Below are 19,447 nucleotides of genomic sequence, written 5' to 3'. Positions count from 1 at the left end.
GGTCATTTAAAAATATCAACAACTAGGTCATCAACTTTTTTTTTTTTTTTACTATTATAATAAAATTCTTAAAATCATTTTCCTTTAAAAGTACATAGACTGTAAGTTCCAGTACAGAATCATCAAATATTATGAATAATTCCACCAATAATTCATTATCACATGCATGCATGCATGTTTTACATGTTTCCATCAATATGCTTCATTTGTATATGCCTTTATTTTCTCAAAAATTCGCTATATATTTTTTTCAATATTTTTTTTTCTAATATCTACATTAAGATTATATAACTTAAGATTATGTAGTAATTAATTAAATCACACATTTACATGTAAAAATCAGGACATTATACCCATTGAAAACTTCAAAAGTGATTTCCAACAATATACAATAGATAATTTAGCCTACACTGAATTAAACTACTTTTATATATGATCCTTAAAAGTTATTTAATCAAATAGTAAATTTTAAGTTTTGCTAAGTTGGGTTTATTAGAAGTTTTTATACTATCAGGTCATCAGGTCATTATACCCTAAAATCAGGACATTATACCCCTGTCAATTTTCTCTGTCAAGTAAAACTTCATAAAAATATTTTATTTAGCATTTTCTTCATGATTCTTATAGAAAATGATGATATTCACAATTTCCATTAAAAATAACATTGTTTATGCACATAAAAACTCTTTATTTCAGTATACATATGTAATCAGGTCAATCAGGGCATTATACTATCAGGGCATTATACCTTTCCTCTAAGTTTGTCTTAATCAGCTGTTAATCCCCACGCCCAAACCTTCACAATACAAACTCTATTTACTCCAGATGAAATTTTACACTTGTGTCTCTCTGATAAAGATCAATAAAGAAAAAAATGAGAAAATTACAATACGTTACATTTGTACACTGTTATAGATCGTTTATTGTTTACAAAATTCTCCATTTTGCACTTTATACCGAGTATAAACAGATACGATTCTTTTGATTGGACATACCTGGAAAGATAAACCAATCAGCAAAGTGATAATATAAAGCCTTCACGGTTATTGAATCACGGTTAGATGAACGTTTCAATGACAGAAAAAACTTAAAAAATGGCAGTTAGGGGGCTGATCGTAGAAAAATTTGGATCCCCAGAGCAAGACGACGAAGCTACGGAAAATATCGACAGAAACAATTTAGGTATATATATTTTTTCATATCATAAAAAATTGGGATTTTGCAAACTTGATGTAGAAGAAACGACTTGATGAATAACAGCTGATCTGACAGATTGTGCAATCAGTTTGTACACGGTTGTAACGGATTATTTGACGCGGCAGGTGTGTTAAGGAAAGCAGCCCCGGGCAGAGGCTTCCTCAAACATGACGGAACTAGTCCATTTTCTTAGCTGTATGACGTCCTGTAAAAAAGAAAACAAAACAAAATAACGAGAACAAAAGCAATTTTGACTGATGAAATCATAATTGATCAAAATAATTTTCAAAAGTCAAGCCTATATCCCCAGTTGTAAAACAAAAAATAACACACATTATCTAGAATTAAGCACTAGCTAAAGAAAAATTAAATGCAGTTTGAAATGGATTAAAAGTTTCAGCGTCTAATTACACTGTATTATATGATATAACACTTTCAGAATGTTGGGTACATGTTTTACAAACATGTATAAGTAAAGCAAGAATCTGTAATTCTGTATTGAAAATACAAACATGGTGTTATAATTTTATTGTACATTTTGTACAATTGAGGACAGATGATACTAGCATAATAAATTTTTAAGATTTTAAAAAATGTAAACTTTCTAAGCATAATTTTCAAGATAATGAACATTCTATCTTTTGGCAACCATCCTTATTGATATATACATGTTTATTATATAGTCTATTTATATTCCCTATATAATCTATACAAGCGCAAACAGTTCATTACACTACATATTCACTGGATTTGAGGCCGTATTCACCGGAGGGTCATCACGCGTGCAGCATCACAATCAACATGTCAAACAACGTTGTAAATAATGGTTGCAACGGCCGCAGCGAGCTACGTATCTGAGCAGGAAAAACATTATACAAACCTATTGCAGGATTATTTTTAAACATTTGGACGTCTTACACAGTGAGACTTGAAAAGGAAAACACGGAGGTGACAAAATGTAATCTGGACATTTTTTTCAATGACGGAAGTTCGTTAATGAAAATGGTATCATCATTCAGCCATCAGTGTCTTAAGACTTATTTATTCAAATTTGGACTATATAATAAAACAATTATGAACTCTTTTGGTGTTGAATATGGTTTGTTATTCACCAGAAAAATATCCATATTAACCTCGGCTTTGCCTCGGTATATATGAATATTTTTCTGGTGAATAACAAACCATATTCAACACCAGAAGAGTCCATAATAGTATAATATACAACCTCTTTTGGACTATAAATCCCCTTAATGACAAAATTTGATTGAAAAGAACTTATGTTGTCTTTTTCAAGATTTTTTATAAAAAAATGTATCATATGTCCCTAATATGATGAAAGTGTTAAAATTCCAAGAAATTATTATAGAAATGTATTAAACACTAAATTATCTGTGAGAGAAACATATGATAATGAAAGCCACCTGGGGATCGTCATAATACAGTATACATGTGTACATCATGTACATACGTGTCTGGTTAACACCACACCCCAGTCATAATACAGTATACATGTGTACATCATGTACATACGTGTCTGGTTAACACCACACCCCAGTCATAATACAGTATACATGTGTACATCATGTACATACGTGTCTGGTTAACACCACACCCCAGTCATAATACAGTATACATGTGTACATCATGTACATACTTGTCTGGTTAACATCACACACCCCAGTCATAATACAGTATACATGTGTACATCATGTACATACGTGTCTGGTTAACACTACACCCCAGTCATAATACAGTATACATGTGTACATCATGTACATACTTGTCTGGTTAACATCACACACCCCAGTCATAATACAGTATACATGTGTACATACGTGTCTGGTTAACACCACACCCCAGTCAGATCAACATGGTTTACATTGAAAGACAACTCTTCCTAGTAAATCTTACAATGGAACATAATTATTCGTTTTTGTTTTGAACATATTTTATTGAAAGAATCAGAAAGACTGGAAACAAGTTCTGTCAATTTACACCGTGTATAATTTACAGCTGATTTAAATGTGTACCAATATCTCTGTTAAAAAAAAAATGGAAATGTAACTATGCTGATTGTAAAAATTAATCTTCCGAAATAACAATAAAAATTTCTTAGGGTCAGTCAGTATTTATCATGTTTATAGTGTGGTAAGAACTTCTTCCTGGGTCATGTTGTCCTAAGTCATATTTCTGTACTTTCTTGATTCATTCATAATTTTCAGTGAATGAAAAACACTTTTTTAAAGGAAATCTATTCATTGACTTATATGATGCGCATGTAACCTCCAGGATAGCTCTTACATAAAGTAAGGACACTATGTATAAACTGATGTCATTTTACGTAATGTCAGTGTTTTCCCTTTATTTCAAAGTAAAGGGTTAGAGATAAGTTGTAACAGGCTAGAGGCTGAGGTTTATGGACATTCTCTGTGGACCTAACAACAAATTTTTATTTCAAAGCGGCATTTTTGTCAATTGAAGCGGTCAATTTGGCAGGTAGCCGGTTCTTAGGGAAAACACTGAATGTTTGTCTTAATGAAGGTGCTCCTAAACAATATCTGACTCAGTAAAATTATCTAGGTTATTCCTTTTCATGTAATAATTCATGCATTTTAAGGTGTTCTCATTTATCCTTTTTATCCCCCTGCTTGAAAAGTGGGAGGGTATATATATTTATCAGGATGTCTGTCTGTCTAGCTGTCTATATCTGTTAAATCTGTTATGCTTTGGGGTATCCGTCTCTTCATGCTCTTATCCGCAACTCTTAATTAATATGCCACTGAATGAAATTTAATGATACTTGCACAGAATCTTTATTACATATAAGTACTTACCATTGTGCACCTATTTAATTACTTTTTCATTTGGCACAAATTTTGGGTTTCCCATAGTAAGTCATGGACACTCCATTCTTTTTATTTTTAATTTTGAAGAGTACCCATCTCTAATATTTGCAACTCCTCCAGGGTCCTATACCACTGAATCAAATTTAATGATACTTTCACAGATTCTTTATTACCGGTACATTATAATAGCCAAAATAAATAGTGTGTTTCCTATTCCAACTTGAGAAAAAATAGAGTAGGAAGGTATGAAAAACATTTTAATTTATCACTTTATTGTTAAAAATTCTACAAGGAAATGAAATCCCTGTCAAAACATTTTCGATTAATGTGTATATGATATCCATTTTCTCAAACATGGAAATGATCCAGATTAGGATTTCCAAAGTGAAACCAGAATTGTTTACTTCCAAAGGGTTATTATTGGAGGATAAATTTTTCAGGGTTGGCTCGTGTATTTCAGGGTCAGCCGGGGAACCAGAAACACACTATTTATCTATGCCAAATACAATTGTGCACTGCCTAGGCCTATTTTACTTTTTGATCTGACACATTTCAGTTTTCCAAAAGTAAATCATGGGCTTTGGCATTATATATTGGGGAGGGGGGGGGATTTATCATTCGATGAACTCCAAGTGCTCACAGTAATTCTCATTTGTCTTTAGTCAACACAAGTCCTAGTTCCTTTAACATGTGAATTTAAACATATCAACACTTTTGCCCTATCCTCTTTTGGACAAATTTGAAATGGAGCGAATTCAAAGAATACAGCTAGTATAATTTCTTATACAAAACTATGATTGGGCGAATTTAAATGGAACAAAATTGTTTCAAGTGCGAAAGGTCGAAAATAACCCTTTATACAGTATTATCACATGATGAAATAATTATTATCTTTCTTAGCCCCATTCTGTGTTATGTACTGAACTCTATTGTGTTTTATACTTCACTTTTCAGATTTTCTGTTCCCGCGGAGTGGACACCGAGTGGTGGTAGACGACAGTAACCTTTATGTACTGGGAGGCTACAACCCAAAGTTCCTGAATGTTCCAAACACAGAGGACACCTACTACCCACTGTTTAAAGAGGTAAAGTCTCCGGACCTCAGACTCAAGCTATACGGAAAAGCTATTTCAGGCAGCAATATCTTATAGTTAATTTGTCTCTATCAATCTTTTCTTTTTAAATGTTGCATCCCCAACAGAAGACATTGTATTTTCTTTCAAGTAATTTTGCATATTTTTGTTTTACAAACTTTGTCTTTTGCAATATTCTGAAAGCAGTGATAGATGCAGTGAAAATTGATCTAAATTTTTAAAAGCCAAGATCACAAATGTAGACCAGCTCTTATTTTGCCGAATATTTACTGTTTATGCCTTCATTTAAGAAATGAATTTAATTTTTGAAGATTCATGAGGTTATGAACTACGACGCTTCACGCCGGCATATTTCATGAAGCGCGTTAGTGCTTCATGATAAATATGCCGGCGTGAAGCGTTGTAGTTCATATACCTCATGAATCTTCAAAAAATTAAGTTCATTTCTTATATTTACATTTTTTTCTGATGACTTGCCGTAAATTTGCGCCGTTCAACTGTCATTTTTAAAACAAAACAGTGTGTATACGGAAAAGTAGTTCATGATGAAATTTATTTGTTAAATAAATTATCCGCATATGAACATAGTTTAAAATATTTCAAGTGTTTACATTGTGCACTGTCGAGTGTTTTATGTAGACAATTGACAGAAATTTATTTCAGTATAAATTAATGTACATGTAAAGTTGACGGTCGACAGGTTGACAGTTGACAGAAATTTGATTAAGAATATGCAGGGTTGACGGTTGACAGGTCGACAGTTGACAGAAATCTAATTCTATCATATTTAATTATAGTATATGCAGGGTTGACAGTCGACAGTTGACAGAAATTTATTTTAGGATATGCAAGGTTGGCGGTCGACAGGTCGACAGTTGACAGAAATTTGTTGTAGTATATGTAGGATTGACAGTCGACAGGTCGACAGTTGACAGAAAATTATTTCAGTATAACTGTATATGCAGGGTTGACGGTTGACAGGTCGACAGTTGACAGAAATCTAATTTTTTCATATTAATTTAAGTATATGTAGGGTTTACGGTTGACAGGTCGACAGTTGACAGAAAATTATTTTAGTATAACATTATATGCAGGGTTGACAGTTGACAGGTCGACAGTTGACAGAAATCTAATTTTATCACATTAATTTAAGTATATGTAGGGTTGACAGTCTGCAAGTCGACAGTTGACAGAAATTTATTTTAGGATGTGCAGGGTTTACGGTCGACAGGTCGACAGTTGACAGAAAAGTATTTTTAGTATAACTGTATATGCAGGATTGACAGGTCGACAGTTGACAGAAATATTTAGTATATAGTATAACATTATATGCAGGCTTGACGGTTGACAGGTCGATAGTTGACAGAAATCTCTCGTTCGGTATAAGGCTAACCCCAATCTCTCGGGTGGGTACAAGACTAACCCCAATCTCTCGGGTGGGTACAATGCTAACCCCAATCTCTCGGGTGGGTACAAGGCTAACCCCAATCTCTAGGGTGGGTACAAGACTAACCCCAAATTCTCGGGTGGGTAATCTCTCTCGGGTGGGTACAAGGTCTAAAGGCTAACCCTAATCTCTCGGGTTGGTACAAGACTAACCCTAATCTCTCGAGTGGGTACTAGGCTAACCCTAATCTCTCGGGTGGGTACAAGACTATCCTTACTTTCTCGGGTGGGTACAAGGCTAACCCCAATCTCTCGGTTGGGTACAAGACTAACCCTAATCTCTCGGGTGGGTACAAGACTAACCCTAATCTCTCGGGTGGGTACAAGGCTAACCCTAATCTCTCGGGTGGGTACAAGACTAACCCTAATCTCTCGGGTGGGTACTAGGCTAACCCTAATCTCTCGGGTAGGTACAAGACTAACCTTACTTTCTTGGGTGGGTACAAGGCTCTAACCCTAATCTCAAGGTGGGTACAAGGCTAACCCTTATCTCTCGGGTGGGTACAAGGCTAACCTGAATCTCTCAGGTGGAAACAAGGCTAACACTAATTTATCTTTTGAATTCATAAATATAGAAGATTGTTATCAGATTTACTGCCAGACGATGAAGGAAAAATTCGTTACTATTCATTACAGTAGAAGTTTGGTCTATATGGAACGTTGATATCAATCAGGAAGACTAAGTGGTTAAAGCACCTGACTAGTAATGCAGAGGTAATGAGTTAGATTCTCGGGTTTAGTCATAAATGGTCGACAAATGTAAAAGTATACGGTGGTTCTTCTGTCACCATGTCATCTGTCGACCTGTAAATGGTCGACAAATAAATGTGCTAGGACTTCTGTCAACTGTCGACCTGTCAACTGTCGACAAAGAGATATGCTAAGTTCTTCTGTCAACCTGTCAACTGTCGACCTGTAAATGGTCGACAAATATGAATATGTCATATCTTCTGTCAACTGTCGACCTGTCAACGATTGACAAAGAGATATGCTAAGTTCTTAGAACTATCAACCTGTCAACTGTCGACCAGTAAATGGTAGACAAATGAATATAAAAGTTCTTTTGTTTACATGTTTCAACCGAATAACTGCTTCATTCTACGCTCATGGGAACTACTGTAAGTCGTTTTAATTCCACGGTGTTAAATTTTCACGATTTCTCAAAAAGTTCCAATCGCGATGGTTTTAATTTCACGCTGTAAGAAAATTTCTCACAATCATTTAAACGTTTTAATAGCTAATGATAGCTTTCACGATGGGTTTATTTTCGCGGAAAAACGATGAATCGTGAACATAGCGAAATTAAAACCATCGCGATTATTTGCCAATTTACAGTATTTGTCCGTATACTCCACTATATTTTTTGACTTTTTGACGTCGAGCGGTATTATGACGTAATAATGGAGATATTCATGCTTATTCATGATACATACCTAATGTAGTCCATGAGAAAATATACTGCATTTTATTTTGTAAAGAATCATAGGGGAAATTTATTGGAAATGTAAATATTATCATTTAAGTTTATTGATATCACTCCACAGTTATGGAAGTTCAACTTCGCGAGAAGGGAATGGACAAAATTAGAAACTGACGGTAACATGCCAATAGAGCTGGCGTCACATGCAGGTAGGTATTATGTTTAAAGGCAAATATACAGCTAACTGTGTGTGTATGGTTAAATGGATCATTTCTGCTATATATACATGTATTCGTTAAATCAGAAGTTCTTCAGTTGCTGTTTACAAGACATGAAGTCATGAACATGTAAAGAAGGTTACTGTATATAATTGTTTTTTTAAATAATGTAAACCTTGTTCACGTTGAGTCTGTCCTTCAATCCTGTTTGTACAAATGTCGCTGTAATTCGTAGACAGCTGCGTTTTCTGTGACAGGTTTTCTTGTACAGTTGAAGTATAACACTTATAACATCTGACAGTGATATGACTGAGTTTTTTTTTTACTTCAGTCCTGAGGGCAGGGAGGAACCTTCTGTGTTTTGGAGGGACTGGGGTCCCCTTTGGTTCTAACAGCAGCAATCAGCTAAACATCTGTAACCTGGACACACTGAAGTGGAGACACATGAAGTGTTCAGGAGAATCTCCACAGAAAAAATATGGGCATGTGAGTATCACTCAGAAAAAAATACACGGTCATGTGAGCATTACTCAGAAAAATTAAGGGCATGTGAGTATCACTCAGAAAATTAGGGTCATGTGAGTATCACTCAGAAAAAAAAACAGGCATGTGAGTATCACTCAGAAAATAAGGTAATTCGAGTAAAATCAGAAAAAATACGGGCATGTGAGTATCACTCAGAAAAAAATAGGGTCATGTGAGTATCACTCGGTAAAAATAGGGTCATGTGAGTATCACTCAGTAAAAATAGGGTCATGTGAGTATCACTCAGAAAAAAATAGGGTCATGTGTGTATCACTCGATAAAAAATAGGGTCATGTGAGTATCACTCAGAAAAAATAGGTCATCTGAGTATCACTCAGTAAAAATAAGGGTCATGTGAGTATCACTCAGAAAAAAATAGGGTCATGTGAGTATCACTCAGTAAAAATAGGGCCATGTGAGTATCACTCAGTAAAAATAGGGTCATGTGAGTATCACTCAGTAAAAATAGGGTCATGTGCAGAGTTCTTGAAATCTTTTTTTCGCTGTCAGTCATTTGGACTGACTGCCACGGGAAGTTTGTCAGTCCAGACATATTTCTATCAGTCCAACAAAAATATTAAATAGAAACTAAGAAAGATTAAAACTGTATTTAAATTTTATTATCAATACATTCTGCAATCTGTGTCAGTACACACTGCATTTAATTTGATCATCGTATAACAATTTTCGTTGAATTCTCATGGGAGGTCGTTTTTCTTTATAAGTTTTTAATCTCATTCGATTTTCTCACCTGGCTTATACCTTACCGCCGTCAAAAAACTTGTTTAAACAATTAATCAATCATAGTTTGGTACCTGCGTTCATTGAAGATTCCATCACGAGATACGGAAAAGCGTTTAACAGATTATGATCGGTCGGTTATAGGGAATTCGTACGAAATTCAGTCGGATTTTCACAAGTTGCTTTCTCGACATTTACCGGTCATTTGGATTGACACAGAACGTAAAGTTATCGGTCCTTGATTGTTTTTATTGGTCTTGCCGACAGGACCAAAAGATTTCAAGAACTCTGCATGTGAGTATTACTCAGAAAAAATAAGGGCATGTGAGTATCACTCAGAAAAAATATGGTCATGTGAGTATCACTCAGAAAAAAGAACGGTCATGTTTACTTTGGTGTTATCAGGCCGTTGAAACAGTTAATCACCTGCCAATGTGTAAATTTATAAACATATACAGTATAAAAGTTAAATACAAGTGTCTTACATTCAATCAACAGACTGTGACAAAGATCGGCAAGCACATGTACGTGTGTGGGGGGACATCGGGCTACACGTACGACCTTCACATTCACAGACTCGACCTTCAGTCCTTGACCTGGGAGGAGTTACCTGCCCTGTCTGACTTCGTTCCGGAGAGCAGGTAACTGTACAGAAATAAAAACTACTGTTTAAAACACAACTGAATTTTGCCAGTTAAAAATCATAGTAAGGCCAGGTAAAATTAATCTTTAGTTTTTAATTTGCAAAAAAATTGTGATAAATTTTTTATTTTTTATAATTGTTATTTATATATAGGCCTAAGTATCAACAAAACAATGGACGCCCCGTACACATTTTTTTCATTACCTGAATGCAAATATGAATAGATTTAATTCTTTTCATATTCTTTTAAATTTATAAAGAAAATTTTTGCATTAAAAGTTAAATATTTATTGTTAATTAACAAATTATCAAGTACACATTATACGGCACACCCTGAACAAAATGAGGGGGGATACCAATAAATTGTATATGCGCGACTTCTTATTTTGCAAAATCTATATAAATGTTCTAATAATTATTCTACTGAAAAATCTAGACTTTTCTTAAGTCTGTCTACGATGTTGTAGATTTTTTTTATTTCAAAGCTGGAGATCGTTATATATAACTTGACCAGGTGTCATTTTCCTCATCTATTTTTACTTAGTTACTTAGATCTCTCTTCATACTTGCTCCTGCCAGTGATGGTATATATATGTGTTTATGCTATTTTTTCTTCTCTGCCTTCTCTATACTGACAAAGTATCTTTTCCTTACACATTTAAACTGCTTTTATTGCTGATTTTTCTCCATTCTTCACATGGCGTTTTTGCTATAAATAGCGACACGATTTACAGACGGGAGATAACTCTTAAACTTTGACCCAAATTCTTACTTTGAAAATACCAAAATAAAAAACATTTTGGAGGGGCGAATGAGAATCTAAAGATTAATTTTATATGGCCTAACATTGTTTTTAAAAAGTGATAAATGATTTTTGATAAGTTTTAAGAGGGCCTATTTGTGTTTATTTTTAGGTACCGACATGAGGTGGCGAGCCATGACAACCATCTGTTTGTGTTTGGTGGAGGAACTGCCTCATCTACCTTTGGATTTGAATACGTAAGAATAATTTGTCCACTTTTGGATTTGAATACATAAGAATAATTTGTCCACTTTTGGATTTGAATACGTAAGAATAATTTGTCCACTTTTGGATTTGAATACGTAAGAATAATTTGTCCACTTTTGGATTTGAATACATAAGAATAATTTGTCCACTTTTGGATTTGAATATTTAAGAATAATTTGTCCACTTCTGGATTTGAATACGTAAGAATAATTTGTCCACTTCTGGATTTGAATATGTAAGAATAATCAGTCCACTTTTGGATTTGAATATTTAAGAATAATTTGTCCACTTTTGGATTTGAATACGTAAGAATAATTTGTCCACTTTTGGATTTGAATACGTAAGAATAATTTGTCCACTTTTGGATTTGAATATTTAAGAATAATTTGTCCACTTTTGGATTTGAATACGTAAAAATAATTTGTCCACTTTTGGATTTGAATGTCCACTTTTGGATTTGAATTTTTAAGAATAATTTGTCCACTTTTGGATTTGAATGCGTAAGAATAATTTGTCCACTTTTGGATTTGAATACGTAAAAATAATTTGTCCACTTTTAGATTTGAATGCGTAAGAATAATTTGTCCACTTTTGGATTTGAATGCGTAAGAATAATTTGTCCACTTTTGGATTTGAATACGTAAGAATAATTTGTCCACTTTTGGATTTGAATATTTAAGAATAATTTGTCCACTTCTGGATTTGAATACGTAAGAATAATTTATCCACTTTTGGATTTGAATACGTAAGAATAATCAGTCCACTTTTGGATTTGAATATTTAAGAATAATTTGTCCACTTTTGGATTTGAATACGTAAGAATAATTTGTCCACTTTTGGATTTGAATATTTAAGAATAATTTGTCCACTTTTGGATTTGAATACGTAAGAATAATTTGTCCACTTTTGGATTTGAATACGTAAGAATAATTTGTCCACTTTTGGATTTGAATATTTAAGAATAATTTGTCCACTTTTGGATTTGAATACGTAAGAATAATTTGTCCACTTTTGGATTTGAATATTTAAGAATAATTTGTCCACTTTTGGATTTGAATTTTTAAGAATAATTAGGGCCCCGCAAGGATTTGCGGGTGCCCTATAGTAATCACTCTGTCTGTCTGTCTGTCCGTCTGTTGAATACTGTCAACAAATTTTCTGTTTTTTCCTAATAACTTTTTTTATGGTAGCCCACAAATTTGGTATGGTAGTTTAGGCAAAAAGACATATTTTGATGCTAAGTTTGTTTCTCTATGTCCTCTGGTTTGGAGCTAATTTTATATAAGTGAACTTTTGGATTTGAGAGATAACTTCTGAAAATGTTGTAAACTTTTGGAGCCCCTTTGGATTAATTAGCTTACCTTGAAGAAAATCCAAAGCATTATCTTTTCATCTGTCACATTGAGATTAATTAACCTCTTCTGCAAATGAAGTTTGTTTTGAAGTTAAGTCCATTTGGAATGCTATGAACACTATGAAATGTGGATTGAAGTATAAATGTTTTTACTTTATTTTTGTTGAAATAGCCTACATGATGAGTTTTAATTTCATTGACTTGAATAGATTAAAGAAGATATATTTTTTATTTTTATTTGTTTATTTACTTTTGAAAATTTGAATATTATTAATTTTTAAGGCAGTTGGATAAAAACCTCGATCATTCTATCATTTTTCTTATTATGAATTAAGAAGAAAATGATGAGAGAATAATTAATCCCTTGGGATTAATTATTTGCTGCAGAAAATTTAGAAGGCTTATCTTTATCTGTCACTTTAAGATTAATGAAAACCTTTGTCTGCAACTGCTGTTTGTTTTGAAGTTAAGGTCAAGCCTTCATGATATGTATTTGCATTCATTGAAGGCTGGCATTTTATATAACAAAAGCTTCACTATTATTTAGATATAATTGTTCTTTACTGCCTTATGTAAAATAAATACAAGGATATTATTTACAGGTTTTTGACATTCGGGAATTATCTTGAAATTTTAAGAATACAGTTTGTTTCCATATATTTCTTTTGCTGCACCCTTATAATTCTACCTCATGGCGGGGCCCTTGCTGACTGGTCAGTTTTCTAGTTTGTCCACTTTTGGATTTGAATACGTAAGAATAATTTGGCCACTTTTGGATTTGAATGCGTAAGAATAATTTGTCCACTTTTGGATTTGAATACGTAAAAATAATTTGTCCACTTTTGGATTTGAATGCGTAAGAATAATTTGTCCACTTTTGGATTTGAATATTTAAGAATAATTTGTCCACTTTTGGATTTGAATACTTAAGAATAATTTGTCCACTTTTGGATTTGTATATTTAAGAATAATTTGTCCACTTTTGGATTTGAATACGTAAGAATAATTTGTCCACTTTTGGATATCTGTGCATTCTCATTTGGATTTAGATACATCCACTTTTGGATTTGAATCATTCACATTTGAATGTGAATATGTCTACTTTTTGATTTGAATGCATAAGAATGATCTGCCTTCTTTTAATTTTGAATACCACAACTTTTAGATTGTTTTATATAAGACTGAATCATTCTCTTGGATTTGAATACATTAGTCTAAGAAACAGAAAACGGAAAAGTAAAAAATTACTCTGATAGTCACAATTTCAGCACCCTGACCTATGCATGTATATATATAAAGTCTTCATCTCTCTTATTTTGAGTCTGTATTTCTTAGGTTCCAGCATTTCACATTCCAACTTGTAAATGGGAAAACATCAAGTCCATTCCAGACCCTAAACACGGTAATCTTATCATTTTTCCAAGTTTGCTAAAGTAATGTATACAAGTATCTTATAATCATTGAAATGTATTGTTTATTCTTTGTTACATTTCATTTTCGTTACATTTGGTAAAATTTGTATTTATTTTTACTTTGAAATATAGTTATTGTTGGTCTGTAGTTATTTTCCTTATATTGGAATTCTCATAAATAGGGCTGGGTAAAAATATCGATATTTCAATATATTGCAATACAATGACAAAAAACATCGATATACTGGCAATATGCTTAGATTAAGGAATTTTATCATTAAATATAAAAATGGATGTATGAAAGGTCTGATATTCAGCCAAACAGTTAGACAGAAGTTGTTTTGTGGGAGTATTTCAAATCATAACTTAAATGAAATTGACAAGATTTTTTTCCCTGTTGGTTACTTTTCATAGTTATGTACATTCTGCCTGTAAATTGAGATAAATATAGTAAGAAAATGCCATTTAAATTACATTAAAAATATTGCAATACATATCGCAATATATGTTCAGTAAAAAATATCACAAATAACGCAATACGAAATCTCAGGCCAATACCCAGCCCGACTTACAAATTAACAATGATGAATTTAGAAATTTGATAGTAGTGACACTGAAAGTAGAATATCTTTGACAGAATTTAGATATTTCTTTCACAGGTTTTCCTCCCCTTAGGAAATGTCACAGCTGTGTCAAGTTCAAACAAGGTAAGGTCACTAGCCATGCATTAAAGACATTAGATTTGTTAAAAATTTGTAGCAATGAATTTTCTTTCGTTAACATTATTTACAATTAATAATTTTGATTTTTGTGTTCATGATGTTTTGTAATTTCTTTTGTTATGTAAAACCTATTATAAAGCTCTGGATTCAAATTTTTTACTCAAAAACTTGTATCTTATGCAAGCCTGACTAAATTGTAAATTCTATCAAAACTCTGGACAACAAATGTTTACATGTGTGATGGATTTGACACACATGCAGTATTTTATCAGATATTTTTACATTTTTTGATGTGTTTTCTTAAATGAAAATACTACTTTATTGACATTCAATTCTAAGGAAATGAAGTTGGTCTTTTAAAAATCCTTTCATATAAAAAACAAACCGCACAAGACATTAAGAAGGCTAGAAAGTGAAGTCTCATGACATCATACATGTATATTAATAGTTACATTTCCAGAGTCTAAAAAGTACAATTAAGTGACATTGATTCTATTTTACTAGATGTGTACATATGTGGTGGATTTGACACCCAGACAATATTTGGAGACATTTGGAAGTTCTCCCTACAGACATACACATGGACAAAGTTACCCTCCTCTCTACAAGTTCCTGTGTACTTCCACTCGGCTGACATCACTCAGGTAACCATGGCAACAATTCTTCATTTGTGTAAATGTTCTCATCTACACAAAGTTCAATTTGTGATGTATCTGTCTGTGAGATTAGGGGGTCCCTTTACAGTGTGTAAGTCTCTGTACTTCCATTTTTAAACAAATGAAGAGTTTGTGTAAAATTACCAATAGGAAAATTGATTCATTGCATTGCAGGGGCTGACAATTTATAGATTTTTAAGGCACTTGTCCAAAATTGACTTGCCTACCTGAATTTTTGCTTGCCCTACCATAAAATATATAATATAGGTTACGATTTACAGTCACTTCGTACACAAACCGAGTCGTACACAAACCAACTCGTATACAAAAAGTCAACTCGTACACAACAAAAAGTCAACTCGTACACTAACCAGAAGTGAACTCGTACACAACTCATACAGAGGTTTTCCTATGTGATTTAAGGCAATATTTGCCACAGTTTCCAAATAATTGAGAAGTCAACTCGTACACAAATGTGTTTTGAGTTAATTAAATCAAGATTGTCGAATTCATTCTTAATTCTTAAATTAATTCTTAAATAAACGTAATTATCTTAAATAAATCTTATATTGTAAATTTAAATATTTTATTTGTTAAATATGTAGTTGAAAAACGTAATTCAAATGGATTTCTAATTGTCAACAAGATTGTTATACGTAGATTTATATTTCTAAAAAGTTTTCTGTTATGCAAGTAATGCATGTTGATGTAGAATATAATATTTTACAGCATCCTAATTTATTATGTTAAGTAGATACATGTATATAGTGAAGATGGTAACTACATGTATTTGCGGGGGACCCAAGGTCCTAGTTGAGCGTACGTTTTATCCTTCTGCGAGACGTTTTTTCGATACATATAGTATCTCATAATTAAAGGATACCGAATTATGAGCATCTCGTAATTAGCGTTTGTCGCAGATTCAAGAAACCACTGCGCGTGTGTTGGTTTAAGGTGGCTCATTACATCCACAGTTTATTTTAGATTTCATTACAGCACCACTTATTATGTAGATGTCAAATATCCAGAACGAGGTATTGATATCATAAATATTTTTTAGAGAATTTTTTAGCTTTTGTCTAATTTTAGTGAAATGTTTTATTTCAAGTTTATTGTTACCAGAATTTCAGAACTTTCAGTGTCAAATGATGGGCATCTTCTTAAGACAAGTACAAACAGTGAAAATATCTCATAATACCTAATGTTAATTTTAGTAGAAAAAATAATTTTCTCCTAAAAAACAATTAATATCATTATCTTTTTAATCTGTGCACAAAACATTAAGAAAATGAGTTCTGAAGAGACAAGGAATGTATTTCAATGAATTACATGTGACAAATTGAATGAAAAATGTTTAAACGAAATGAAAATGCCAATTTAAAAAATATTTGGTATAAAAGGTCCACTTTCAAGAGTTATCTTTCCTAATAAGCCAAGACTCAAAACACTAAGGAACGTTTGAACATTACATCTAAATATCAGAAAAAAAGCTTTAAATTGCCAGAGTATATATTTAAATCAATAAAGCAAATATATTAACACCAACACAGTAAATAGTGCAAGTAAATAACTTTTTAAATTTCAATAAGGTTGTAGATTTAAACTCGAATTTCCTCCATACAAACATGTCATTGATATAGCTCACTGCATGCATCGCTATGAAATTGCACAAAACTTGTTTGGCGAAGATTTGGCTGTTGATTTCTTTTGTTTCTGCTTAAAAGCAATCCTTCTTGGTCCATGCATAATGAATCCGTTACTTTGTTTTCACTGTTTATAACACCGCATGTTTCATCTATTCTTAAAGCGCTTTAAAGGTCAGGGTCATATTATAGAGGTACCTGTACAAATCGTCCCCAGAGGGAAACGGTCGAAACAATGGAGGTTTATTTTTTTGTGTAGTACGTCATCAAAAAGTGGTGTAATGAGCCTCCTTAACAATACTTCTTTGATGTCTTTGATGTTCCTATCAGGGAAGTTGAATTATTTTAATATTTAGGGAAAAAACTTAAAGAAAAGTAACACTTCGTGTTATCAAACATTATTAATTTTTGTATAAAATTAAATCATAACGATTGTAATATAAACGTTGTGTACGAGTTGACTTCTGGTTTTTGTGTACGAGTTGATTTTTGTATACGAGTTGGTTTGTGTACGACTCAGTTTGTGTACAAAGTGACTGGACACCTAGGTTACTCCTTGTAAGTAAGAGGAAGATACCTTATATTGTTATTAAACTATGGGTCAAAAAGTTAATTACAGAATCAAGTGCCTGTTGTAGAGAGGCACTACCTTGTAGCTTTGTTTTATTCTTTAATGTTTTATTATAACTGAATTTTTCAGGAGGGGTGTATGTATGTGTTTGGGGGCGTGTCCAAAATAGACAAAGTCCGAACCAATTGTTTACAGAGGATCTGGCTGACCACGCCCAGTCTTCAGGAAATCTGCTGGGAGAGGATCGTGTCGTGTCTGGACTCAGACAGTCTGACCAGGACATCATTTCTCTCTTCTCATCTTCCTCTGCACTTCGTAGAGAGGTTGTCATGACACACAGTTTATCAACATCTGTTATACCCTCCATAAAACCATAGTCGACATGACTACACCGTGTACAACTCTTCACCGCATGATGTCACTGCTTCGTTTCTCTGAGGAGGAATGACTCCAGACTGCCAATACCACATCGATTCAAAACCTTCTCAATCACATTGATTTCCCCGTGTGTTTTTTTTTAAATAAGATTTTTTTCATTAAGATGCCCAGTGTCTCTTAAGATGACATAACCATTACAACCACTCCATATTTCTATTGCTGTTGACCTGTTTTTAAAACTATATTTTGTTTTTTATGTTATTTTTTGTGGCATTATTTTTGAGCATTTATAATTTTTATGGATGTTTGTTGTAAGCAGTAAAGTGACAGTGGAAATTTAATTACAAGTAGATGTTTACATTGTATGTGTATATTATGAGCCTATGTTAGACGATGGTTTATTCGTTTGTTTGTTTTTTGTTTTTTAAGGATTGATGAAGGAAATGTTATTGTTGAGGTCTGAAGATAAATGATACCGTAAATCACTTTTTACTCATGAAAACTTCATTTTTGCAAAATTACGTGAGACAGTTTGCTCGTGAAAATTTCATTCTCTCGTACAATAGCATTCCTTAAGATAATACAGAGCAAAAACCACAATTGGTAAAAATTTTGTCTTGCTAATAAAGAGTTGATGACAATCACCCGAAAATAAGGTGTCGCGAATATTTTGTGATCTACAGTATAATTTTGATGACAAGTTGTTGCTTAAGAACATCAGGGGACTCTTTTAAATTTTTAACTTTATTTTTGCTGAGTGAAGTTTATATACATGTAGGTCTCTGGTGTAATAGGGCTCAGAGTTTTAATGTAGAGTATAGATTTAGTCAGTTCTAATGTTTTAGTTTTAATGTTTTGTAGTTGATAGAGTAGTCAGTTAAAGTCAGTTTCTAAATGAAATCCACCGGGAAGAATTTCTTACTTGATATACAGCATAATAAGGTTATAATCCTTGCTTAGTTTTAACATAGTATTGTCCATAGTTTAGCAGTAATTTATTTGTTTTGTTAATTTGTGAAATGTGTTAGGTACTGTTACATAACTTACATTTGTATTAAAAGTCTTTAAATTTCAAAGGATAACCCTGAAAGTCAGCTATTTATCTTAGAGCTAGAGGTCTTGTTAGAATGTTCAGATCCTAAGACTCCTCATGGGATGCTTGTTTTGTATTTTCTGAGAGAAAAAATGTCATTTTGTAAAGATATAGTTTTCCCCTTCAGTACAATATACGTGAGAGTGTGCCATGATTGAAATTTGATGATCAGAATAAGAAACGGTTATAGAGAAGACATATTACATGTAACTCCAATTGGTGGTGGTACATGCCTTATTAATGAATGTGAAAGTTGACCTAATTTGAATTATATACAATGTATGTGTCATATTTCAGTAATCAAATGATTAACAGTGGGACGTCTGTTTTATGTATTGGTGCATTAATGTTGGAATACATGAGATGTACATGTATATGGATTTTGTATTAATTTGTTAATCTTACTAGTCAGTCTGTAGTGTAGTTTTCCAGTCCATGATATTACTTAGATACTGGGTAGAGTAGTTGTAGATTTAATT

The 19,447-nt window shown here is 32.8% G+C and overlaps 1 protein-coding gene across 1 annotated transcript; it reads left to right on the top strand.

Moving 5' to 3' along the window:
* The first annotated feature begins 1,044 nt into the window (after positions 1 to 1,044).
* LOC134228344 (kelch domain-containing protein 10-like) lies at positions 1,045 to 19,131 on the top strand. The gene is made up of 10 exons (XM_062710008.1): positions 1,045 to 1,182; positions 4,998 to 5,128; positions 8,128 to 8,212; positions 8,553 to 8,707; positions 9,986 to 10,128; positions 11,045 to 11,129; positions 13,829 to 13,895; positions 14,565 to 14,612; positions 15,132 to 15,271; positions 17,627 to 19,131. The coding sequence occupies exons 1-10, from the start codon at positions 1,095 to 1,097 to the stop codon at positions 17,828 to 17,830; spliced, it is 1,146 nt and encodes a 381-aa protein (XP_062565992.1). The 5' UTR covers positions 1,045 to 1,094; the 3' UTR covers positions 17,831 to 19,131.
* Positions 19,132 to 19,447: the final 316 nt, after the last annotated feature.

The sequence above is a fragment of the Saccostrea cucullata genome, unplaced genomic scaffold, assembly GCF_032062105.1.
Source record: "Saccostrea cucullata isolate Sc308-1 unplaced genomic scaffold, CSIRO_AGI_Scuc_v1 ctg420, whole genome shotgun sequence".
Lineage (NCBI taxonomy): Eukaryota > Metazoa > Mollusca > Bivalvia > Ostreida > Ostreidae > Saccostrea > Saccostrea cuccullata.
The sequence above is the reverse complement of the archived record's forward strand: the minus strand, read 5'-3'. Positions and strand labels throughout refer to the sequence as shown.